The 24,885-nt window shown below is 42.1% G+C and overlaps 1 protein-coding gene across 1 annotated transcript in view; it reads right to left on the bottom strand.

The window, feature by feature from the left end:
* The window catches only part of CNTNAP5 (contactin associated protein family member 5), a 451,740-nt gene that overhangs the window by 25,667 nt on the left and 401,188 nt on the right, over positions 1 to 24,885 (bottom strand). Inside the window, exon 19 of the mRNA XM_075070316.1 lies at positions 23,889 to 24,113. Within this exon, the coding sequence (XP_074926417.1) occupies positions 23,889 to 24,113 (225 nt within the window). The remainder of the gene's footprint in view (positions 1 to 23,888; positions 24,114 to 24,885) is intronic.

Genomic DNA, 24,885 nt, shown 5'->3' with positions numbered 1-24,885 from the left:
TAAGGATAAAGAATATGATTTTAAAAGCTCTGGGAGAAAAACGCACTGACTGGATCCTTTTAATTTTTTTGGACAAGTGAAGAACAAACCGTTGCAGTTCAGCATGTAATTAGGTAACAAGACAAAACAAAATTTTGAAAATCTTTGGGGCTTTCTTGCATGTCAGTAATTGACACATGCTGAACGTTTTTGGTTCTATAGAGTTTAAAAAAACCAAAAAACCTTTTCCATAGTTATTTTACTATGTTCATTTCAGGAGTACAATATCTCAAAGGAGGCCATAATAAACATATATAATCTCACAATCTGCTGAGCAATGGCTCCTCATTTTGCTTTTTCCTCTTCTAAAAATCATCATAAGCAACTCTTATCTCCCTCCATTCCAAGGCTTTTGTTTGCATTACCTCCAAATATTTCATGCATCGCTGCACTTTGGAGATGGATGCATGTGAACATGACCTGGAGGGGAACTGGCTGTCACTACGGGTTTTTTTCCACCCTTTTATTTCTAGTTTGTTTCAGAGCTTGCAAATCTAGTCCCCTCTTAGAAGTTCTCCCTGGGTGAAATCTGCCCTTGTGCAGCACACATCTTATACACTGCTGAAGTCCTTGCAAAGTCTTTAAAAGGCATAGGCATAACTTTGGCCCTTTTCACATGGGTGCATGTCACTGTGTGCTGATCTCCCATTGATTTCAGCAGGAGTTCTTTCAGTCTCGGGCCCGGAAACATTTCAGAAAGGAGCTTCAGTAGAAGGAATGTATTTTTCTAACCATCCAGGGCACACAAGCTCCAGGCTGCTAACTGGTGGGCATTGCTGTGCTCAGCCTATCCAGGGAGGCCAGCTCACTACAAAGTTTGGAGCAAGGAGTTAGCAGCTTTCCCACTTTCACTCATGCCTTTGGGTAAGTCTTTTCACCAGTCCAAGGGCCTACAAGATCAGAAGGGGTTTTAATAGAAGGTGAAAGTAAAGAATATAAGAGGCATAGTTTCTTAGATATGAAGTTAGAAATCCCATTCACGTCACTGGGGGATTTGTGCATACATCTCGGTCTGTACATGGGCTTAAGATTGTTTAAATACAATAATACACAACCAGATTCTGCCGCCCTTCGTCATAAGAGAAGGTGAGGGGGGATTTGATAGCCGCCTTCAACTAGGTGAAGTGGGGGTTCCAAAAAGGATGGAATTAGGCTGTTCTCAGTGGTGGCAGATGACAGAACAAGGAGCAAGGGTCTCAAGTTGCAGAGGATGAGGTCTAGGTTGGATATTAGGAAAAACTATTTCACTAGGAGGGTGGTAAAGCACTGGAATGGCTTCCCTAGGGAGGTGGTGGAATCTCCTTCCTTAGAGGTTTTTAAGGCCCGGCTTGACAAAGCCCTGGCTGGGATGATTTAGTTGGTGTTGGTCCTGCTTTGAGCAGGGAGTTGGACTCGATGACCTCCTGAGGTCTATTCCAACCCTAATCTTCTATGATACTGAATAGACCCTTACCCTGCAAGGAATCTCCCAATTCCAACACAATTCATTTATATTCCCTGTGAAAACCTGCGTGAAGCTGGAGCTAAGTTTGAGAGTTCCTATCAGTAATGTGACACCAAGCAATGGCGCTGATTAAGGCTGTTTAATGGCACCTCCATAATTAGGGTAACTTAGAGGGCATGTCTATGCTACAACAGAGTGAGCCTCCCAGCCCGGGCAGACAGACTTATGCCAGAGGGGCTCAAGCTAGTGCCCTAAAAATCGCAGTGTGGATGTTGTGGTTCAGGGCGGAACTCATGCTTGGTCTACACTACCAATTTATGGCAATATAACTCTGTTGCTTAGGGGTGTGGATTTCCCCAGTGTAGACAGCGATATGCCTATGGAAGGGCTTCTCCCATTGACATAGCTATGGCTTCTTGGGGAGGTGGATTAAGAAGCTGTCCCATTGGCAAAGGTAGTGTTTTCACTGAGCGCTACAGAGGCACAGCGTATTGGTGCAGCGCTGCAAGTGTAGACAAGCCCTAAGGTTGTTGGGCCAAGTTGCAACTTCAAAGCATCGTCTACATAGCTATTTTTAGGGGGTGAATGTGAGCAGTGTAAACCTGAGTCTGTCAACCTGGGTTGGGATGCTAGTTGCTGCAGGCTGCATAGGCTTTACCTATAATTTCTTTGTGTGTGTGAAAATGCCTGGCTAGATTCCAGGGAAGTTATGAGACATTAACGTTTGCTAAGTGTTTTGAGATGTCAGCTGAAAGGTGTTGCTGCACGTACATACACAAATGTAATGAACAGTGCACTGTTGTTCTAACAAGTGTTTCTGGAGCAATTTTACCTACGGAACTATAGGCCAGATCCTCAGTTGTTGTAAACCAGCAATGCTCCACTGACTTCCTCAGAGCTACACTGGTTTACATGAGCTGATATACTGGTCCATTTATTCTTTTTCTTAGATTGCATTAGAAAAAAAAACATTTACTCAATATCTGCAAAATTTCCTTTTGTAAAGATTGGAAGGGATCAGTCCATAACATCCTTGGTTATTAATTTTCTTTAAATTCCAGCTAAGAATTCTTTGGACTTCTGCTCTTCAAAACCATTGACTTGAAAAGACGGTTACTCACCTTTGTAACTGTTGTTCTTCGAGATGGGTTGCTCATATTCATTCCAAGTAGGTGTGCGCGCGCCGCGTGCACGTTCGTCGGAAGAATTTTCCCCTAGCAACACCCGGCGGGGTCGGCAGGCGCCCCCTGGCGTGGCGCCTTTGCGGCACCGTAATATATGCCCCTGCCGACCGCCGCTCCTCAGTCCTTCTTGCGGCTACTCCGACAGCGGGAAGGAGGGCGGGTGGTTGGAATGAATATGAGCAACACATTTGAAGAACACAGTTACAAAGGTGAGTAACCGTCTTTTCTTTCTTCGAGTGCTTGCTCATATTCATTCCAAGTAGAGTGAATCCAAGCCTTACCTAGGACGGTGGGTCGGAGTTGGAGACTGTGAATGTAAAAAGCCAAGCCAAGAGCTGCATCGGTCCTGGACTGCGCACCAAAGGCGTAATGGGCAGAGAACGTGTGCATGGACGACCACGTGGCTGCACGACATATGTCTGTATAGGCACAGGGCTAGGAAGCAATCGAGGAAGCTTGTGCTCTCGTGGAAAGTGCATCACTCGTCCTGGAGAGGTGTGAGCTAAAGCGTAGCACGTTTTAAATGAGGCTCACCCAGATGAAGATAAGTTTGAATGAGACAGGTTGACCTTTCCATCCTGTCCGCAACGGCAATAAAAAGTATGGGAGGTTCTTCGGAAAGGTCTGTGTGGTTAATGTAGAACGCAGCGCTCTGCGAACATCAAGTGAATGTAGGCTCTGCTCCCTGCGGGATGCGGTGAGGTTTAGGATAAAACACTGGGAGGAATATGTCCTGGTTAAGATGGAAAGGGAGACCACTTTGGGCCAGGAAGGCGGGCTCGGACGCAGCTGCACTTGTCCTTGTGGAATATCGTGTAAGGTGGTCCGCGACAAGAGCAGAAGCTCAGAGACTCTCCTGGACCAATGTAATGGCACCAGGAACGCACACTTCCACAATAGATACGGAGAAGCAGGTCGCCAAGGGTCTAGGAGGTCCTTAGTTTGAGAGAACAGATTGAGAGGTCAGAGAGGGCGGGACGGCGGACCTGGGATACAGGCGCTCCAAGCCCTTGAGGCACCTAGAGACAGTGGTGAGAGAAGACGGAGCAAGGGCCGTCTCCTGGATGGACCGAAGAACATGGCAGCTTAGGTGGACTCGCAAGGACGAGAGTGCGAGGCCCTGCGTTTAAGGTGCCATAGATATCCAATATCACTTGGATGGGAGGAGTGTTGGTGATACGCCTTGCGATTGAACAGCAAAGAACCTCTCCATTTCGCCAGATAGGTAGCCGCTGGTTGCAGGCTTCCTGCTTTTCCAGAGACCTGCTGCACTGGATTTTAGAACAGCGCAGTCTCCGCAGAGACTCAGCCAGCCACAGAACACGCCAGTCAGATTGGAGGACTGAGAGGATCGGATGGAGAAGCCTGCCAGTAGGTCCTTGAGATTATATAAGTCCTGATGTAGCCGCGAGAACCAGACTGGTATGTACAGGTCCAGCAGCGGTGTGTGTACCAGTGCTGGCGAGGGCAAGCTGGGCGGATGAGAATTACACCGAGCCTTGTCCCTGCGCAGCTTTACCAGACTGTTGTGCACCAAGGGAATGGCGGGAAGCATATAGGAGGTGGTTGACCAGAGACAAGGAATGCGTCCGAGATCGATCCGCGGGCAGACTGCGGAAGGAGCAGAACGTGGGCACTTTCGGTTGGGTGCGGGAGTGAAGACGGTCGATCCGGGGAAACCCCACCTTCTGAAAAGAATGGGTAATGTCCCGACGAAGGACACTCGTGGTAGGAAGGACCTGCTGAGATGGTCCGAATACGTTCTGGACTCCTGGAGGAAGGAGGCCACCAGATCCACGGCGTGGGCTATACAAAATTCCAGAGTGTGTAGCCTCTGACAAAGAGGGAGAGAACGGTCCCTCCCTGTTGTTATATAGAGCATCGTGAGAACCATAGGTGGTGTTGTCCTGAGCACATAAAACGCAACGTTCTCGCGCAGTGAGGGAGAAGGTCTGACAGGCGAGGCGGACCGCTCGCAGCTCTCGGACGTTTATGTGCAGTGAGAGCTCTGAGCAGACCAGAGACCCTGTGTTTGGCGAGACCCCATGTAGCTCCCCAGCCCAGGGAGGATGCGTCTGTTGTCAGGGAAGCGAATGGTTGCCTGGGATGAACGGCATGCCCGCACATACCAGGGAGGGGTTCTTGCACCAGCGGAGAGAGGAGCAAAACGGTCTGTGGGAGATGGACGACGATGTCCATGCTGTCCCTCCGAGGTCGATAAACGGAGGCCAACCAAATTTGCAGAGGGCGGGAAGGCGGGCTTGGCGTTCTTGTGACAAAGGTGCAGGCTGCCATGTGGACGAGCAGCGCTGAGACAAACCGGGCCTAAAACCGAGTCGTGGAGGTGAGTGAGTAGGCTCTCTATGTAGAGACTATCGCTTGGACGGCAGGGGAAGCAGAGGTTGTGCCAGAGAGTGGAGTCTAGGAGAGCTCCTATGAAGTCTATTCCTCTGCAATGTGGTACGAGGGGGAATAATTTGAAAAATACTTAGGAACTGGTGATCGAAATTTGGTGATTATATCTTATTTGTGACATGTTTGGGATGCCCTCTTAGTCCTGTTCTTGGGAAGAATAAGTGTTTTATGTGTGATTTAATAATGAAGGGTAGTGATTTGGGTATTTTGGCATAGGGTTATTCTCTGAACAGCTCTTTTTTTATTACAGGGTGGTATTTGAGTTTTAAAATTATTGATAGGATTTTGTACTGGGATAGGTTACGCGGCGGAAATTCATAATATCTGGTGGTGATAGTTAAATACCAGTATGTAAAAATTGTGAACAGACCAAACCTGTTCGCCTTACAAATGTATAAAACTACTGGGAATACCATGAGATTGAATAAATTTGAATGGACCAGTAAATCGGTTTGAATTAAAGATGGATGGAGGGTAATTACAAAGTGAAACCTATTGTGGTAATTTTTTATTAGTATATAAATTTTGTAGTGGTTGGTGTATCTGATATATCAAAGTTAGTCGTTATATGCAAGCCAAATAATGAGATCTTCCAGTAGTTGATTTTAAGTCGTTAATGGTGGGTAAAGACCACGTATATGGCGCTCTAAATTTTTCTCGACGGAGAAAGTGGCCCACTACCGCTATCGGAGTTATCGTTTGTGTGGTCCATATACACTTTGCGCGTGGTATTTACAATGAATGATAAATGACAGTGGGTTTTGAATGAAGTTATAAATAAATTTTGTTAGTATCTTAGGTTCATTATTGTGAATTACTACTATTTTTGTGAGTGAGGGGAAGCTATTTGGAACCGGGTGCCATAATGTAGTGAAGAATGAGGTTAAAAAATATTTTTTGAAGGAAGATTAGGTGAGTATTTGTTTAAAGTAGTAAAGGTAGGAACAAGGTATGATAATGGCTTGTTATAATTAGTGATCTGCAGAAGTGTTTAATGAGGGTATGGAATAAAACAGTGGAGAGGAAATTATAATAAAATAAAGAAACCAATTTGTTAAGTTTAAAGTGTTGTTGTTTGTTTTTGGTTTAGAAATTGGGGGCTTTTTTATGAACCTTGAAGGAGTTAACCGGGATATTTGTCAAGAAGTGATTACAGGAAAATAGGATGAAGAGGGAAAGTATACAAGGATGTGGTGTATAGATTGCTCATAGGGATTTGTTTGGAGACGCGGTACATGATTTTTTTGGAAGGGATTTTTTGTATGTATTAATTAGCAACGTGATATAGATATTAAGTTTGAGGGTTTTACGATGACAGACTAAAATTGGAGTATTACTAAGTAGAAACCAGGAAAGAGTGAAGATAAAACAATTAAAAGAATCTAGTTTTAAAAGTAGGAAGGATATAGGGCTTTATTCAAAGTTGAAGACAGGTAAGTGCAAAAACAACGCAATGGTGCTCCCTCTGCAACATATAATTTACCAGATCATTGAGCTAATAGGTTTAATATGATCGTTTTAATTTTACTCTTTGTGTGTATAGCCTATTCATTTGATGGTGAGAATGTGAGGTGGAGGTGCTGAAATTATTTATCTTAAAGAGATTTACCTGTAATAAATTAGCATTTATATATAGAAGTTAAATATTTGACTATTATATTAATTTTTTTTGTGTCTCTATTTCTCATACTTTTTCCTCAAATTGACAAAGCATAGAAGAAAATTAATGTTGAATGTAGTGATATGTAGTTAATTGACTGATAGTAATTCTATTTTATTTAAATGATAGTTTCTTATGTAAATATTAGATGAAGTTTTTAATTTTTTGGTACACAGTGGGGGAAAGTTATGAGATTAGCCAAAATTATAAGAAATTATGTAATTTGTACATTAAAAAAAAAAATTTAAATGTTGTAAAAGGATTGTAGAATGAATGTTTATTTTAGTTTGATTAAGGTTGATTAGAAAGAGTGAGTTGGAAGCTCATACTTGGATAAATTCGAATGGAACTTCAGTGATCTCAGTTCGCTGTGGTTTAATTTTTGGATTTGGTTTTCAGCATCTGGTGGAGGCAGATGTAGGGTGGGATGCGATCAGGCGCAAAATGGTCGAGAGTGAAATAGGTTTAAGGAGGTGTGCAAAGTTGTTTATTTGTTTTGGTTTTTTATACTTTTGTTTGAAGATATATTGCTACTCCTAGTTTCAGAGGGAAGTGTGTGGTTAGTACATCTTGAGCTTTATGGACAGAATGAATTGTCTGAGAGGGTGGGAAAGAGATGGAGACATCGTGATTAAGTTCAAGTACTTCTCACGAAGGCGTTGAGTCCAATTGCTGCGAGATGTGTAAGATTGGCTATTGGTGAAGAACGGTATACTCAGATAGAGTGAACTTTAAAGTGGTCTAGTTGAATATCTTGAAAATTGGTATGGGTAGAATTACTTTATCTGATCTAAAACATTAAGTGTAACTTGGATTTTGAGATATTCTAATGTTGCAAGTAAGTTGGTTGTACGATTGTGATATAGAGTTTAATGTAGAGTACTCTCCCCTTTGACTGGAAATTTTGAATGGAGGATGAATATTGAAAGTGGTTATGTAAAGTAGAATTAAAACGATTGTCAGCTTATGACAAAGAAAAGGAACTTATTAGAAGTGGAGTAGTCAGAATACCATAAGTCCTTTAATGTTTCATGTGTATCTGTATTTTTTGTAGATTGGAGAGTAATGTAAGATTTTGAGATTTAAGAAGTATGGGTAATTGTGTTTTTGGACTTTGTTTTGGATGGGGTATGTTTGTAATTTAGGAAAAGGTATTGCCTCAGCCCTCTAACTATATACAAAATTGCACTAACTACTACTATTAAAGACTAAGAATTAACACTAACTACAACTATAAGTATAAACTAGAGAAAAACGGGTTGAAAGCTAGGGAAGTGGAGGTCAGCAAGCCGCACTCCACTGTTCCAACGACCGACACAGGTGGTAAGAAGGAACTGAGGAGCGGCCGGGTCAGCAGGGGCATATATACGGTGCCGCAAAGGCGCCACTCCAGGGGGCGCCTGCCGACCCGCTGGGTGTTGCTAGGGGAAAATTCTTCCGACGAACGTGCACACGGCGCGCGCACACCTACTTGGAATGAATATGAGCAAGCACTCAAAGAAGAACTAAGGGATTTTGCCTGGGGTCAAATTTATATCAACACAAATAAGCAATTTTACTGATTGCTACAGAGTTACTTTGGAATTTACACCAGTGTAACTGTGAGCAGATTTTGGCCCTTAATCAGCAGCAAATCTTTTCATGTTGGCAGATTTACAAAATTTTTTCATTACATTAAAATATGTGATAGAAAGAGAAATGCATTATTAATTATTATTAAGAAACCTTGTGTGCAACTTTGAATTTTGATTATCTGGTTGGTTGGAGTTCTGTGTCTCATTATGCCGGGGTATCACTAACCACAAAAACAGGCAAGGGCATAATTCCGGTTACTATGATTTTTGCATTGTTTTTATCTCACAATAGTAATTAAGTGTTGTCTCTCTAATAGGAATTAAGATAGTCACAGCAGTACACATCTGGGAACTTCATTGCAATGATGGCTTGGCTTGTCATCCTGACCTCCACTTGCTATATCTAAGCAGGGACATAAGACATGCAATAGTATTCAAGAAATGATCCGCTTCACTGCCTGGTTATTATCCATGGAATTCCTGGGGACCAATGCTATTAACTAAGCACAATGGAGGGACAGTTCTGCCTTACAGGTCAGATTCTTGGTCCCGCTATGGTGAAGTTTACTGGTGAAATTCTCTGGCTTTTGAAATGCAGGCTGTTGGACTGAATGATCACAAGGGTCTCTTCTGGCCTTCAAATCTATGGCTAGTCTCCAGTGATGCAAAACTGGCTTAAATGATCTTCTGGGAAATCCTTGGGGGGATGGAGAGCCAGCGTAGCAGCATTTACACCACTCCCACAGCTCCTTGTGGCTCTAGGGAAGGGGACGTGGCCAGGGGATTCTTACAACTTGGAGATCCCTGGCTATTAAAACATTCCAGCCCCAGGACTGGAGGAACATTAAAAGGTAGCTTAAAACCACCTATACAAACCCTGTGTGCTGAGTACTACACTGAGCACAGCAATACCAAACCAGAGCCCAGACTCTGTGACTCTATAACAAACATAATCTGCTGTTTAGAGGTCTCTCGGCATACACCACCATGAGTAAGATTATCAAATGACACAAATTGCATGACACAAACAAACATCCTAGCCATAATGTTATCTATTATGACATGGCCCATATGTTCTTTTTTCAGTTAACTCTATCAACAGGATAGCTATTTTTCTGCTGCCTGTGTACCGTGGGTATCAGCAGCACCAGCTGTGTGCATTTCCACAAATAGAAGTGTAAGTGACGGTCAGTTACCGATGATTTCTTTAAAAAGGAGTACAATAAGCACATGTGCATTTGGCGAGCACTTGTATTATTGCAGTGACCCAAGAGTGGAACCACAGGCGGCTATTTTAATTCAAGGTTACAGTCCAGGGGATGTGCGGGCAAACTTCCTATTCATGTTAGGAAGCTAGGAGAAAAAATAGCTTTTGACAGGCCTGATTCTTTCTTCTGTAATGGTTGCAATAGTCTGCTATGGATGGTGAGAAGAGAAAATAAATAACCAATATAGGCTCAATTCTGCTCCAAATGAAGTCAATGGCAAAGCCCCCATTAACGTCAGCGGGAGAAAGATCACACCAGATGGGCCTCGTTTCAATCTCAAATACATTGGTATAAATCAAGTGAAACTCCATCGAAGTCAGTGGGAGCGGCAGATGCTCAGCCATTCGGGAAATCAGGCCCTTATTTAGGTGTCTAAATACAGATTTAAGGGGAACATTTTCAAAAGTGCCAAGGTGGCTTAGGCACCTAAGTCCCACTGACAGTCAGTGAGACTTTGGCTCTGAAGCAGTTTTTTGGAAAAAACAGATGTTGGCTCCTAAATCACATAGGCACATTTGAAAATTTTACCCTGTGTATCTTCGCATTGGCACGCAATTCTGAAAATGCTGATCTTGCCTTTACGGTCTCCTCACCCAGTGAACTGCATGGTGCTCAATTTGGAATTCAAACCTGTTCTGCTAAGGAATCTGGAAAGAGCCTTAACCCAGTGTTCACAGCAAGACTTCTTAAATGGGGGTGATATCTGCATGTCCCACCAATGGCATTAAGAACATGAAAATGGCCACGCTGGCTCAGACCAATGGTCCATCCATCCCAGTATCCTGTCTTTCAACAGTGACCAATGCCAGATGCTTCAGAGGGAATTAACACACCAGGGCAATCATTGAGTGATCCATCCCCTGTCATCCAGTCCCAGCTTCTGGCAATCAGAGGCTAGGGAAACCCAAAGCATGGACTTGCACCCACCATCTTGGCTAACAGCCGTTGATGGACCTGTCCTCCAGTAACTTATCTATTTCTTTTTTTAACCCTGTTATAGTTTTGGCTTTCATAACATCCCCTGCAGATGAGTTCCACAGGTTAACTGTGTGTTATGTGAAGAACTACTTCCTTTTGTTTGTTCAGAGTCCTTCCATGGTTTCACTCTGAGAACCCAGAAGCAGGAGGTGGGTTGATGACATGGGACCACTCAGTTCCCACCACCCATCCCAGGCGCCCCAAGTAAAACTCCTGACAGACCTTTTATACACACAACAGCTGAACACAGAATGACTTAGGCAGACTGTTAGAGTGACCACACTGCTTTGATATTTCCACAGCATGCATACAGTTATGAGAGAAAATAATTAAGGAAACAGTTGACTAAACAGGGGAAAATAACATTTGTGAGGCTATTAATAATGCTATGCACTCAAAATCAGCTATTAAAAATGGTGTACAGAAAGCCCTTTGCAATGATTTAGGTGAAATTTTGTTCTGTTAATTCCACATCACATGGTGCTAGAGGATTGTTTTCGGTCCCAGGAACCACCAAATAGCTCCCTGGCAGCTTGCAGAATCCTGGTGCTGCAGTACTTCTTGCCCTTCACAGCTTGGCTATTTAAAAATGAACGACCTCACTCTCGCTCTCTGTTTGTAACAGCTGGGTAGGAAACATGCTCCTTAATTAGCAGCCTCTCCCAAGGGCCGTTTACTCAACAAATTTACTCTTCACAGGATGTGCAGCTGGTTTTATGAAATAACAGGACCCATCTTCTTAATTGTCCAGTGGCTTTTAACTAAGAAAATCTTTGCACGTTTTTGGAAAGTGGGAGGAAAAAAAAGTGCCATCCATGTTCCTTTCACAGACATGGAAAACGGAGAGGCAAGATTGCCGCTTTTGTTTTCCTGTGGTATCCTGCTGCTATTGCTCAGCTATTTTTTGTGGTGCTGTCTTAAAGGAAAACTCTAGTTATTAAATCTTAAAATAGCTAAATGAATGGACACTGCTAGCACTTAGCACTATGAGTTGTGAATCCTTACTTGAATTTAAGTCCCCCCCCCCCCTCCCCCAAGATTGGAGTGTTTAAATCTAGGGGTCAGATTTGGGTCTTTCCAAAAGAATAACAGCAATGTGCAGTTTTAAGGATTTTTTCAGCAAGTGACTCAGTCTGACTAGGCAGAGCAGGATTCAAAGGATCAGCTTCATCAGTTAAAACTCCCTGCAACCTTAGAAACATGCTTTCAAACGACAAGGTTGATTCTTTCATGACTTACCGTGCACCAGAAAACTGCTTTGTGCTTACATGTTCTTTGTTCTTCCATTTAATTGCTCTTAAGACACTTAATTGAAAAAATATGCATATGATAAATATTGGGTCTGATGCTGAAGTCCCTACTCTGTTAAAATACTCATTGTATGTAATAAGTCTTTCCAAGGACTTTAATAGGAGTTAGATTAGACTGCATGGTGTCCCTACCCTCTGTTTGCCTGAAGCTGGGAATGAGCAACAGGGGATGGATCACTTGATGATTACCTGTTCTGTTCACTTCCTCTGAAGTACCTGGAATTGCCCAATAACTGAAGGCAGGATACTGGGCTAGATGGACCTTTGGTCTGACTCAGTATGGCTTTCTTATGTGGTTTACTCATCTTTGTATTTAGATATTTCAACTCGCACGTCTTTGATCTTACACTGGAATTTTCACTTGAAGTGTCAAGTAGTAGACATGTTTGCAAAAGCAGTCTGTTTATTCTCTCCCACATGAATGTAGTACTAATCTTTCATGAATGACTCATGGGGAGAACAGGCTAAGGTCCCCAGCTGGAAGGGACTGGTAGAGCTCCATTTACTTCAAGGGAATTACACCAATCTATCCTAGTTGTTCATCTGGCCTGTTATTTTCAAAATCAAGCTATTATCTTCCACCAATTCTAGTTTCAATCGCCACAGCACAGTCACCAGTCCAACTAGGGATTTGCCTCACAGTAATTAACAAAAAATAACCTTCAGAAATGAGATCATGATGGAATATGAACTGAATGGATTGGAGAGATGATACAGTCAATTTGTACATTTCATTATGTCTCTTGATCAACAGACAAAGCATCAAACTTAAAAATAAAAATAATGTGTCTGCTTTCTTCAACGATCACGCTTAGTTCATTGCCTGTGAATGACTTGTCTGAGGTTAATGGTCCTTGCTTGTGTCATGGTCCATCAACATCACCCAACCGGTCATTAATCCCCTGGCAATGCCCTGTGCCCCTTATCATTAGGCCCTTCTGAATATTGCCTAATGTTTCATTGACTTTGCTGGCTCCTGAGCTTGGACAAGTCTGACTCTCACATCAGCAAGCTGGCTTGATTTATTGCAAGCCTCAGGGCAGAGTTTGAGTTTCACAGCCACGAGCAAACCTACCACATACAAGAAGAGCTTATTCAAGAGGTTTGAGGCTGTTGTGTCATCAAACTAATGGTGATGACCAGAGAAAGGATGACATGGTTAAGTGCACAACCCAGGAGGTCTTGGTTCAGTTCCTGTCTCTACCACAGACTTTGTGGTGAACATCAAGAAAGTCACTTAATCTCTCTCTGCTGCAGTTCTCCATCTGTAAAATGGGACCCTGATCTCACTTGGGGTTCCAGAGGCTACCATACTACAAATAAATAATAATGGTTTCACCATGACAACATTTCTGCAGCAAAATATAGGCCATTATATATTTCAGAGGAAATAGTTACATATTTCTGAAATTTGTAAATTTCTTTTCCCTAGTAGGATTTTATAGATATCAGAATTTTCCTCAGCCCCTCATCAAAATTTGCATTTTGCAACCTTCACTTATTTGCCTCTAAACATTCTTATGAACCTTCCAGTTCTATCACACTAACAGTATCATTATTTGTTGCCAAAGATTTTAGTGTAAAGGGCTTCTGTGGGTGTTTGGTTGGTTTTTTTTTTGTTTTGGTAATTTTTTTGTTTTTGTTTTTTCCTTTTTGGGCTTTCCATATATAGATATAAAGAAACACAAAGTCTGCAATTTCACTTCAAATGTAAAAGCCTTCACACAGTATTTTTTGCAGTGGGCACCGAGGTCAGCTCCTCAAACAAGACAACAAATGACCTAGGCAGTGTATCTGTAGCCTTGTCAGTCCCAGGATATAAGATAAGCAAGTTCACCACAGACCAAGGCACATCAACTCAAAGAGTATCAAACCTTGCCAGAACAACAGATACAAAACCTGCAGGTATATCTCCATTGCTACCATGATCAACACTCCCCACAACATACCTTTCAAGATCCCTGGGTCCTACACATGCCTATCACAAAATATGGTGTACCTCCTCCAGTGCACTAAATGCTCCAACAATAACTAAGTGGGTGTAACCAGACAATCACTACACTCTCAGATGAACTCACACAGAAAAATGATAAAAGACAAAAATGCCCTATCAGCTGTGGGCAAACATTTTTCACAGAGCGATCACTCTATATCTGATTTATCAGTCCTCATCCTCAAAGGAAACCCGCACAACACTTTCAAAAGACAATCCTGGGAGCTTAAATTCATTACTAAAAATCATGGACAGAAACATTGGATTTATGGTTTATTACAACAATCTGTAACCCACTAATCCTCTCTTTTTGTCCTTCAACTGCGGAATTATTAACAGAACACTCTGCCTCGAATGGTCCCTTATAATATGTGTCAACTACTTATGTTAAACAATCTGTTCCACCTTGCATTTAGCTGTGAGGCTAGCAGTGCCTTTCCCAGACCTGAAGAAGAGCTCTGTGTTGGCTCAAAAGCTTGTCTTTCCCACCAACAGAAGTTGATTCAATTAAGGATCCTCACCCGCCTTGTCTGAACAAATGACTTGTCATTTGCAATACACTAGACAGAGGGCGTGTGTAGAAAACTGTCCTCTACTGGATGAGCTCTAGATAATAAAAGCCTACTGCTTGCAACAGCGAATGACGATTCTCTTTTCAACTCAAAATCAATATTAGAGACCTCTCTGTTTGCAGCCAATGGTCCTGGTTTTATCCCGGATGTCAATATGCTCAATGTCAGTCTGTATGTATGTAGCACAGATTAATTACAAACAGCTGCTCTTCTGCCCCTAGTTTATATAATCCAATTACAGTCCTCTAGTTGTTCCCTTTGCGTCTCCTGGGCATCTGTTGACCATTCAGTAACCTGAAGTGTTCTGAATGCATAAAATATCTCCACAAATTGAGCTAATGAAGCCAGCCTTGTATCTCCTTCCTCTTGGACAGCAAAAAAGAAATCTGCCAAACAGAGTCCATGGCTGAATGCTTTTGGCTGCCTCTCCTTTCAAATAAGTCTCACATACTCAGAGGTTTAGAAGACCATAAGCTGAAGCAAATCTCATTTGGATGCCTGCTAGTCAAGTCCCCCTACTGTCTCCAAGGCTTAGTCACACTGGATTTGAATAGAAACTTCTTGTCAACGTTTTGATTTTCTATATACATGCAAGTGCATTCTCTGCACCACCACAAGTTCCATGTTGTGTGGCATGGTTTTGGCAGGGAAACTTCCTAGGTTATGTAGTTATTTCCTCTGTCATAGCACAGACCATGTTTACAAAGAGATTTGCTTTATCACCAGCCTTAATAGTCCTGATTCCACTGCTCTTCTCCCTCAGATCACATCACTTCTCATTTACATTTACCTAGGCTGCCTCCTTTTCCATTCATGATTGCACTGTGTGATTAGATCCCTAAACCCCCTAAAGATAACATCACTTTCCTGTGTTAACTACAGCAATGACTTGCATGAAGAAACAATATCTGGAAAGTATTCATGTATGTCCATGTGATTCAGCAGCTAGAAACAGGGAGGAACCACTAGTGTCATGGTTCAGCCAGCTCTCCAGGGACAATCAGCAAGTGCTCATCAGTCAGCCAGAGACCACTGTTGGAGAGCCACTGCCCTGCACAAAACCATGGCCCACATGCCCCAGTTTGACCTCTTTCCTCTGCTCCTGCCTGTTCAATATGCCCTGTCTTTAACCTTACCTGCCATGGCCCTGTCCCCTACTTTACTGTCCTAAGCTCTGTGAGCTGCAATTTGACAGTGGTAAAGTGCATTTTGTATCTGATTTGTAAAGACCATTGACACCCTTTAGGCCAAAAAGTGCTATAGACATATAAGAATATTGCATTAGCACAACTTATTAGGATCCTATTCTGCCACATGCTTCATAGTACTTCACTCCAAGCATGACGCTCAGAGTTGGGTATGACTCAGGGTGAGTGATGGTGGCCCTTAATATGAGAGACAAAGGATTGAGCAATATGGAACCATGCAGAAGGGGAGGCTCAGCAATCTGTGAAGAAAAGAAAAGAAAAAGAAAACCTTTCTTTGTGTGTATGCATGTGTATGCACATGTGCATGTGGATTTATTTTAATTTCACCCTCAATTTACTGCCTTTGCCTGGCTTAAGAATGTTAAAGACTTTGCTCTTGTTAAGAAAAAGATGTTCCATGTTTAACTAAACGTGTGTGGAAGGTAAGAGGAGCAGGTAAACTTAAAATGCTCACGTAAGCCTGCTTCTGACTTTGAAATGAAAGGAGGTTAGCATGGATTATTAGTTTATTAAAACACAATTCATTTGCAAAATGTCTGCTTTATGTTTCTTGGACTTTTTTTTTATTTTTTTGAGCTGTGTGCTAATTTATCTCACGCCTACCATGGGTTTAGTTTTTCATTACACTTTTATTAAAAAGCCTGGCAGATTTCAAGGCCCTAGATGACAGGGCACTTGGGTTCACCTCGTTACAGCTTCTGTAAGCTGGAAATCAAAGAGCTGGCAGGAGAAGGACTCAAGCTGTTTTCATTTGTACTTTTGGTTTTAACTGATGTATTTTTTTTTCTACCTTTAATCTTTCCTTTGCAATTTCAGAGTCTCTCTTGCTAGTGGAGAAATCAAAAAGGGTGCTCACTGGGATGGCAATAGGTACTGAATAGAAAAAATCCCTCCAGTTCTTGAGTTTGTCATGAGATGAGATAATAAATCCAGATAAATTTTCAATCGTTTTGGGATAGAGCTTGAGATTCTATCTCTTTACTTTGATGCTGGCTATCTGCCGTCTTTCTGGATTAGGAATCACATGGCACCCACAGGAAAAGCAAAGTGGAAATCAAAGGTTTGGAAACACATTTCCTATATATCTTTTCCCATCATGTTTAGATTTCTCATCTGATTTTTTCCTAAGTAGGGAGAGTAAGTGACAGATACATCTGTGGAATTATCAAGGTTTTTTTCAACATAGTGAAGTGAGCTATTGTAATACTGAGATCAAGATGGAGACCAATGCTGTGGTGTTGGTTATTTGGTGGGATTTGCAACAGAAAGTTACATGAAACATTTGGCACTGGAGTGAAGAAATACATTTTCTTTCTCAGCAAGTGCCTGTTGTTGGGTGCATGACTCTTCATGTGACAGAGGAAATTAGAAAGACTAAAGAGCATTAAACTATAGCAATGCCCCTTATTGGTTTCTTCACTCAGAGATTTTCTCCATTTACTGTGTTACAGCTCTCACTTAGGATATACTCTTCTGAGATACAATATAATCTAATTACCCAGTCATCCTTGAAGGTCAAAAGATCAGGTGAATGATCTATGGAAACCATTTTGATACCGCTAATAAGGCAGAATAATGATTTTTATCCCACATGGTAATTAATGACACCTATAATTTCTTTGCAATTTGATTAATGCATCCATGTCTCAAGGTGCAGGTGCTTTGAGGTCCCATGCTTCTTGAAAAATTACCAGAGAATGGTGAATTTTGAAAGGACGATAACTAGAGACCTGAGGTGGAGATGCTGATCCCAAGGGCATAGTGGCCTACATAAAAGGACTAAATGTTTATATGAATAATGAAAAGACGCCCAATTACATGATATAGAACTTAAAAAGATATAAATTAAAATTTTCAAAAACACCTATGTGAACCAAGAGCATAAGTCTTACATAAGAATATAATAACGGCCATAGTGGATCAGAACAATGGTCTATGTAACCCAGTATCTCGTCTTCCGATAGTGGCTGGTGTCAGATGCTTCACAGGGAATGAATAGAACAGGGCAAATATTGAATGACCCGTCGGCTAGTCTCAGCTTCAGGCAGTCAGAGGTTTAGGGACACCAAAACCATGGGGTAGCATCCCTGATCGCATTGGCTAATATCCTTCAAGGACCTATCCTCCAAGAACTTTTTTTATTCTTTTTTGAACCCACTTATATTTTGGACTCCATGACATTGCCGGACAATGAGTTCCACAGGTTAACCGTGCATTGTGTGAAGAAATACTTCTGTTTGTTTTAAATCTGCTGCCTATTAATTTAGTTTTGTGACCTGTGGTTCTGGTACTTTGTGAAGGGTAAATAACAAATCCTTATTCACATTTTCCACACCATTCATGATTTGATATTCTTCTCTCATATCCCGCCTCCCTTGTGTCTGTTTTAAGTTGAATAATCCGTCTTTTTCAACTTTCCTCATACAGAAGCTTTCATACCCCTCTCTGAACTCTTTCCAACTCTAATATATCTTTTTTGAGATGGTGGAACCAAAATCTAGTTTAATTTGTCAGTATTCAGGGTGTGGGCATACCATGGATTTCTATCTTGGCACTATGATATTTTCTGTCTTCTTATCTATCCCTTTCCTAATGATTTCTAACATTCTGTTCACTTTTTTGACTGTCGCTGCACATAAAGCAGATGTTTTCTGAGAACTGTCCACAATTATTCCAAGATCTCTTCTCTCAGTGATAACTGCTAATTTAGACCCTTAATTGCATAAGTGTATTGAGAAATCAGGTTTTCCAGTGGGCATCACTTTTTATTTATCAGCATTGAATTTCATCTGCCATTTTGTTGCCCAGTCATCCAGTTTTGTGAGATCCCTTTGTAACTCTTTACAGTCAGCTTTGGACCTAACTATCCTGAGTAACGATGTATCATCTGCAAACTTTTCCACCTCACTGTTTATCCTTTTTCCAGATCATTTATTAATACGTTGAATAGCACAGGTGCCAGTACAGATCCATGGGTGACCCTACTATTTACCTCACTTCACTGTGAAAAATGTCTATTTATTCCTACCCTTTGTTTTCTATTGATTAACCAGTTACTGATCCACTTACCCAATGACTGCCTACTTTACTTAAGAGCCATTGGTGAGGGATCTTGTCACAGGCTTTCTGAAAGTCCAAGTACACTATAGCCACTGGATCACCTCTGTCCACATGTTTGTTGACCCTATCAAAGAATTCTAGTAGATTGTGAGCCACGTTTTCCGTTTACAAAAGCCATGTTGACTCTTCCCAAACATATCATCATGCTCACCTTTGTGACTGATAATTCTGTGCTTTATTAGAGTTTCGACCAGTTTGCCTGGTACTGAAGTTCGGCTTACTGGCCTGTAATTTCCAGGATAACCTCTGGAGACTTTTTTTAAAAAGGCATTACATTAGCTATCTGCCAGTCACTTGGTGCAGAGGTTGATTTAAGTGATAGCTTGCTTTCCACAGTTAGTAGTTCTACAATTTCATATTCCACAACTATTGGGTAAATACCATCTGGTCCTGGTGACTTACTTCTGTTTAATTTATCAATTTGTTCCAAAACCACTTCTACTGACAGCTCAATATGAGAAAGCTGCTCAGATTTGTCATCTAAAAAGAATGGCTCAGGTGTGGAAATCTCCCTCACATCCTCTGCAGTGAAGACTGATGGCCTTGTCTTCCTTGAGTGCATCTGTAGTACCTTGATTGTTCAGTGGCCCCACTTACTGTTTGGTAGGCTTCCTGCTCCTGATGTACTTAAAAAAAATGCTGCTAGTTTTGCTTGTGTCTTTTGTTATTTGCTCTTCAAATTTTTTTTGGACTGCCAAATTTATGCTTTCACACTTGACTTGCTAGAGTTTATATTCCTTTATCTTTTTCTCACTAGGATTTGACTTCCAATTTTTAAAGATTCCTTTTTATCTATAACTGCCTATTGTAGTGTGTAGCTTTCAGGGAGGGGGGGTTTATATCTCTATATATCTATCTATATAAAAATAGAATATCAGGGTTGGAAGGGACCTCAGAAGGTCATCTAGTCCAACTCTATGCTCAAAGCAGGACCAATCCCCAACTACATCATCCCAGCCAAGGCTTTGTCAAGCCTGACCTTAAAAACTTCTAAGGAAGGAGATCCCACCACCTCCCTGGGTAACCCATTCTAGTGCTTCACTAACCTCCTAGTGAAAACATTTTTCCTAACATCCAACCAAAACCTTCCACACTGCAACTTGAGACCATTACTCCTTGTTCTGTCATCTGGTACCACTGAGAACAGTCTAGATCCAACCTCTTTGAAACCCCCTTTCAGATAGTTGAAATCAGCTATCAAATTCCCCCTCATTCTTCTCTTCTGCAGACTAAACAATCCCAGTTCCCTCACTCATAAGTCATGTGCTCCAGCCCCCTAATCATTTTTTTTGCCCTCTGCTGGACTCTTTCCAATTTTTCCACATCCCTCTTGTAGGGTGGGGCCCAAAACTAGACACAGTACTCCAGATGAGGCCTCACCAATGTCAAATAGAGGGGAATGATCACGTCCCTTGTTCTGCTGGCAATGCCCCTACTTATACAGCCCAAAATGCCGTTAGCCTTCTTGGCAACAAGGGCACACTGTCCACTCATATCCAGCTTCTTGTCCACTGTAACCCCTTGGTTAGGGATCTCAAACACATGACCCACCAAGCTCCCCGCGCCCCTCCCGTCCCTCTCCCTCTCCACGGGATTGCCTCCTCTGGTGCTGCAAGCCCCACGCTTTCTGCACCTCCTGGGGCAGCGTTGGGGTGGGGACTTTGGGGAAGGGGTGGGAAGAGGCAGGGCCTAATGGAAGGGGTGGAGTGGGGGTGGGGCCAGAGGCAGCAAGGGGTGTGTGTCAGTGATGCGGCCCTCAGGTCAATGCAATAGTCTTCATGTGGCCCTCGTGGTCATTTGAGTTTGAGACCTCTGCCCTAGGTCATTTTCTGCAGAACTACTACCTAGCCACTTGGTCCCTAGTCTGTAGCAGGGCATGGGATTCTTCCGTCCTAAGTGCAGGACTCTGCACTTGTCCTTGTTGAACATTAGCCTTTTTCCATTAGCCTTCTTCCAGTCATCCAGGACCTCCCCCGATCACGACGAGTTTTCAAAGATAATAGGCAATGGCTCTGCAATCACATCCGCCAACTCCTTTAGCACCCTCGGATGCAGCGCATCTGGCTGCATGGACTTGTGCTCATCTAGCTTTTCTAAATAGTCCCGAACCACTTCTTTCTCCACTGTGGGCTGGTCATCTCCTCCCCATACTGTTCTGATCAGTGCAATAGTCTGGGAGCTGACCTTGTTCGTGAAGACAGAGGCAAAAAAGCATTGAGTACATTAGCTTTTTCCACATCCTCTGTCACTAGGATGCCTCCCTCATTCAGTAAGGGGCCCATACTTTCCTTGACTTTCTTCTTGTTATTAACATACCTGAAGAAACCCTGCTTGCTACTCTTAACATCTCTTTCTAGTTGCAACTCTAAGTGTGATTTGGCCTTCCTGATTTCACTCCTGCATGCCTGAACAATATTATTACACTCCTCCCTGGTCACTTGTTCAAACTTCCACTTCTTGTAAGCTTCTTTTTTGTGTTTAAGATGAGCAAGGATTTCACTGTTAAGCCTATATATATAAAATATAAAATGCGGGGTATATGGATAGTTTGAGCCTCCATGATGTTGGTTTTTTAAGTTTCCATGAAGCTTGCCAGCCTTTCACTCTTGTGATTGTTCCTTTTAATTTCCAATTAGCCTACTCATTGATGTATAGGTCCCTTTTTTGAAGTTAAATGTTACTGTGGTGTGTTTCTTTGGCATTTCCCCCTACCAGTGTGTTAAATTTCATTTTATTATGTTTGCTATCACTAAGTGATTCAGCTATGTTCACCTGAGGACTAAATCAAGAACAGCCTTTCTCCTTGTGAGTTTCTGGATTAGCTGCTTCCAAGAAGCTGTCACTAATGGTGTCTAGAAATTTGATCTCATCCTGAGGTGACATGTTTCCAGTCAACATGGAGACAGCTGAAATCCCCCATTATTGTTGGGTTTTCTGTTTTTGCAATCTCTCTAATCTCCCTGAAGATTTCACGATCACCATCCTGTCAATGGGACTTGGGATTCTACATGCTTAAGTCATCTTTGGAAATGGGACTTCAGCTCCTGAGTCATTTAGATGATTTTGAAAATTTTACCTATAAGCTCTCATGTTTCAGCCAGCCACTAACTGAGAGAGGCTAAGAAGAACCTTCTCCCGTGGGCAGGTTATTTCATAATTGTCCATTATGAGGTTCCAGGAACCTCGGTGATGTCCACTATTGGAGACAGGATACTGGAGTAGATGGACCATGGGTATGACCCAGAATGGCAATTCCTCTCTTCCTGAGTGATGATGGTGCCCAGGAGATCATGTATCTATGCCTTACTCTCCGAGGACCTGATCTTTTAAGGTTCTGATCATTAACATGATTTTATTGTGGGGGAGGAAGTATTGCCTAGTGGACAGAGCAGTGAAGAGGGACTTGGGAGACCTGGATTCTATTGCTGGCTCTGCCAGTTGCCTGGTTGATGTCCTTGGACAAGACACTTCAATGCCCCTGTGCCTCCATTTTCCAATTGGTAAATGGAGATAATGATACTGACCTCCTCTGTACCTATGTGGATGGCAAGTGCTGCAAGAGTTAGATAACACTATTCATTATTTTTATCAATTCCTATTAACTTTGCAGCGTGTGCTGTGCAAAGTTTCAACAGAGTATAAACATTCATTAGAATTTCAGACATTTTAGCTGTTGCGAAACACATTTAGCCTGGGAACACCTATGCTCATCATTCTCCTTAGTGACATAGAGTTATTAGTTAGGAATTCACCCAGCCATTCTGCAGGCCAAACGGGAGGGGAACATTACAAGTAGTGAGTAGTAGCTTGAATGTGTTGGAAAAATTAGCCTGCAGTTGGGTTTTCAAGTGTTACTCGGTAGATGGCTGTTCTACTAACACATTATTTTCATAACAACTTTAAAGGCTCCTGAAATACCCGTGAAGAGTGTTACTTCTCAGGTCTGAGGTGAGAGTACCGAGTCCCACTTCACCAAAGAGTATGACCTTAATAAATAAGTTATCCAACCGGGACCAACCCTGGCTCCACCACACACTACTGTGCTTTGCAAATATCCAAGAGAAAGACCCAGTAATGGACAAGGAGTCACAGTTACATTTATCATTGCAAAGGACATTGTTATTCATAGTCCAGCAACTTTATAGCAAGCATAAACTAGCTACAATAGAGAAGCGTAATGCATCTGAACATTATTTTCATTGGAATAGTTTCCATTTCAATGACACTGGGGATTAAAAAAAAAACAGGATATGAGATAAAAATGATAAAACAAGGGGCAAAAGCCAGAGGAGGTATTTCACGTGGAGAGTACCACAATGTCCCTCTACATTCTGTCCATGTGGCATTTGTCATCTAGCAATATGGAAGTAGGGGAGTTAGATGGGAAATCATTGAATCTTGAGTATGCTTAGTAACCAGTTCCCAAGTTTCTCTACTTGGTACTTGACAGACAATCCAAAACCTGCCATGTGGCTGCTTGTGATATTTACCAACAGTGGGACTTTTAAAAACATTTAAATGATTTAGGAGCAGCAGTCCCAATGAAACTTGATGTGACTTGTGCTCCTAAATTCTTTAGATACTTTTGGAAACCTGCCCCAAATATTTTCTAATATCAAACAGATTTGCACCTGATGCGATTGTGAAGCCAGAAAACCTTGCTATTTATCACTATTCTTCAACAGGTCACACTCAGAGGTGGTTCAAAGGGCATGGGAAGGAGCGACACACATACCAACAGACGAAGTAAAAGATAAGACAACAGTATATACATGGGTTAAGTACATTCACAGACTTTCTCATCTTCTTATCTAGTAGGCCTAATGGATTTCAGTATGGGATAAATATAAGGAAATTCTACTGTACAGTCATGCTGAATGAAAATTAAGGCACTTTTAAGCTCCAGCAACATGACTGTTCAAGGACTGAATAAGCGAGTGAAGCACTGCATGCAAATTAAAGAGATATAAGCAAGAGTGATGACCACTTTCATGAACTGAAATGGATAAAGCTGCAGCCACAGACTCCAGTTGAGAACAACCCTGAATTTGGTATTGTCCCCACAGTAACTATTAATACAGTTAGGATGGCATTATTGCAGTAGCATATCATAAAATGCTTACCATTTTTGGAGAGAATCACAGCCAAATAGTCATGAAAGTAGGTGTCAATGTAGAGCAGGAGGCTTGGAGCACGTCTTGTCAGGAAGCTAAATGCAATGTTTTCCTTGGACATAATGGTGTCTGCATAAATGCCAGAGGATGAAGTGCTTGCATTTTTTGTCACTGGATAAGGCTCTTGGAAAATATAGGTAACTGAGGTGCCAGCTTCAAACACTGCAGAAACCTCTGAAAATAATACATAAACCAAGGAGTCTATTTCAGATGGTGCATTTTCAAATCTTACAACTGGACATAGGCCTGAACCAGACCATCAGATCTGCAATCCCCATCCGCCCCAAATCTTTCCAAAGGTGCAGACATGAATCTCTGATTTGAACTTCTCCAAGTCAGGCTGTCCGAGTCAGCCACACACTTCTCTGTTCCTGTGAGAAGCCCCAGAGTAGAGTAGGGGCAAGATGTGCCTGGAGCTGTAGAAGCCAACTACAGGTCTCGAGTCCTTCTCCATGGACATGGCAGATGCAGGCAGATTACCACAGAAGAGCATCTCTCAGAGAGGAGCATGCTGCAGAATGTCCCTTACACATTCTACAGTAAGGACTTCCATCTTGGCTTGTTTCCAGGCACTTGGAGAGACCCTCTTCGTACTTTCAGCCTGGTCGTCCATGGAAAACCACTGAGGATACAAGCTGGAGCCAGACCCCACCTTAAACTATCGTGGTGGTAGCAACAGAATTCTGCAGGTCTGCTCTGGGTTCGAGATCCTTTTGTCTTTGTTTTATCCTAACCAACCTTTGAAGGACTGGCTAGAAATTAGCCCATATCTGTTCCTTCCCTTTAAAATAAACAACTATTAACAGTCCACATTTACAAAGGTATTGTAGCTAATAGATATGCCTAGGTCCTCAGCAACTGAGAAGTCTAGCTATATGTGGTCAGGTCCAGGAGACAGACTTTGTGTTTGCATCACATGCATAAAATGATCTAGCCACAAAATATA

This window comes from Chelonoidis abingdonii, chromosome 10, assembly GCF_003597395.2.
Source record: "Chelonoidis abingdonii isolate Lonesome George chromosome 10, CheloAbing_2.0, whole genome shotgun sequence".
Taxonomy (NCBI): domain Eukaryota; kingdom Metazoa; phylum Chordata; order Testudines; family Testudinidae; genus Chelonoidis; species Chelonoidis abingdonii.
The sequence above is the reverse complement of the archived record's forward strand: the minus strand, read 5'-3'. Positions and strand labels throughout refer to the sequence as shown.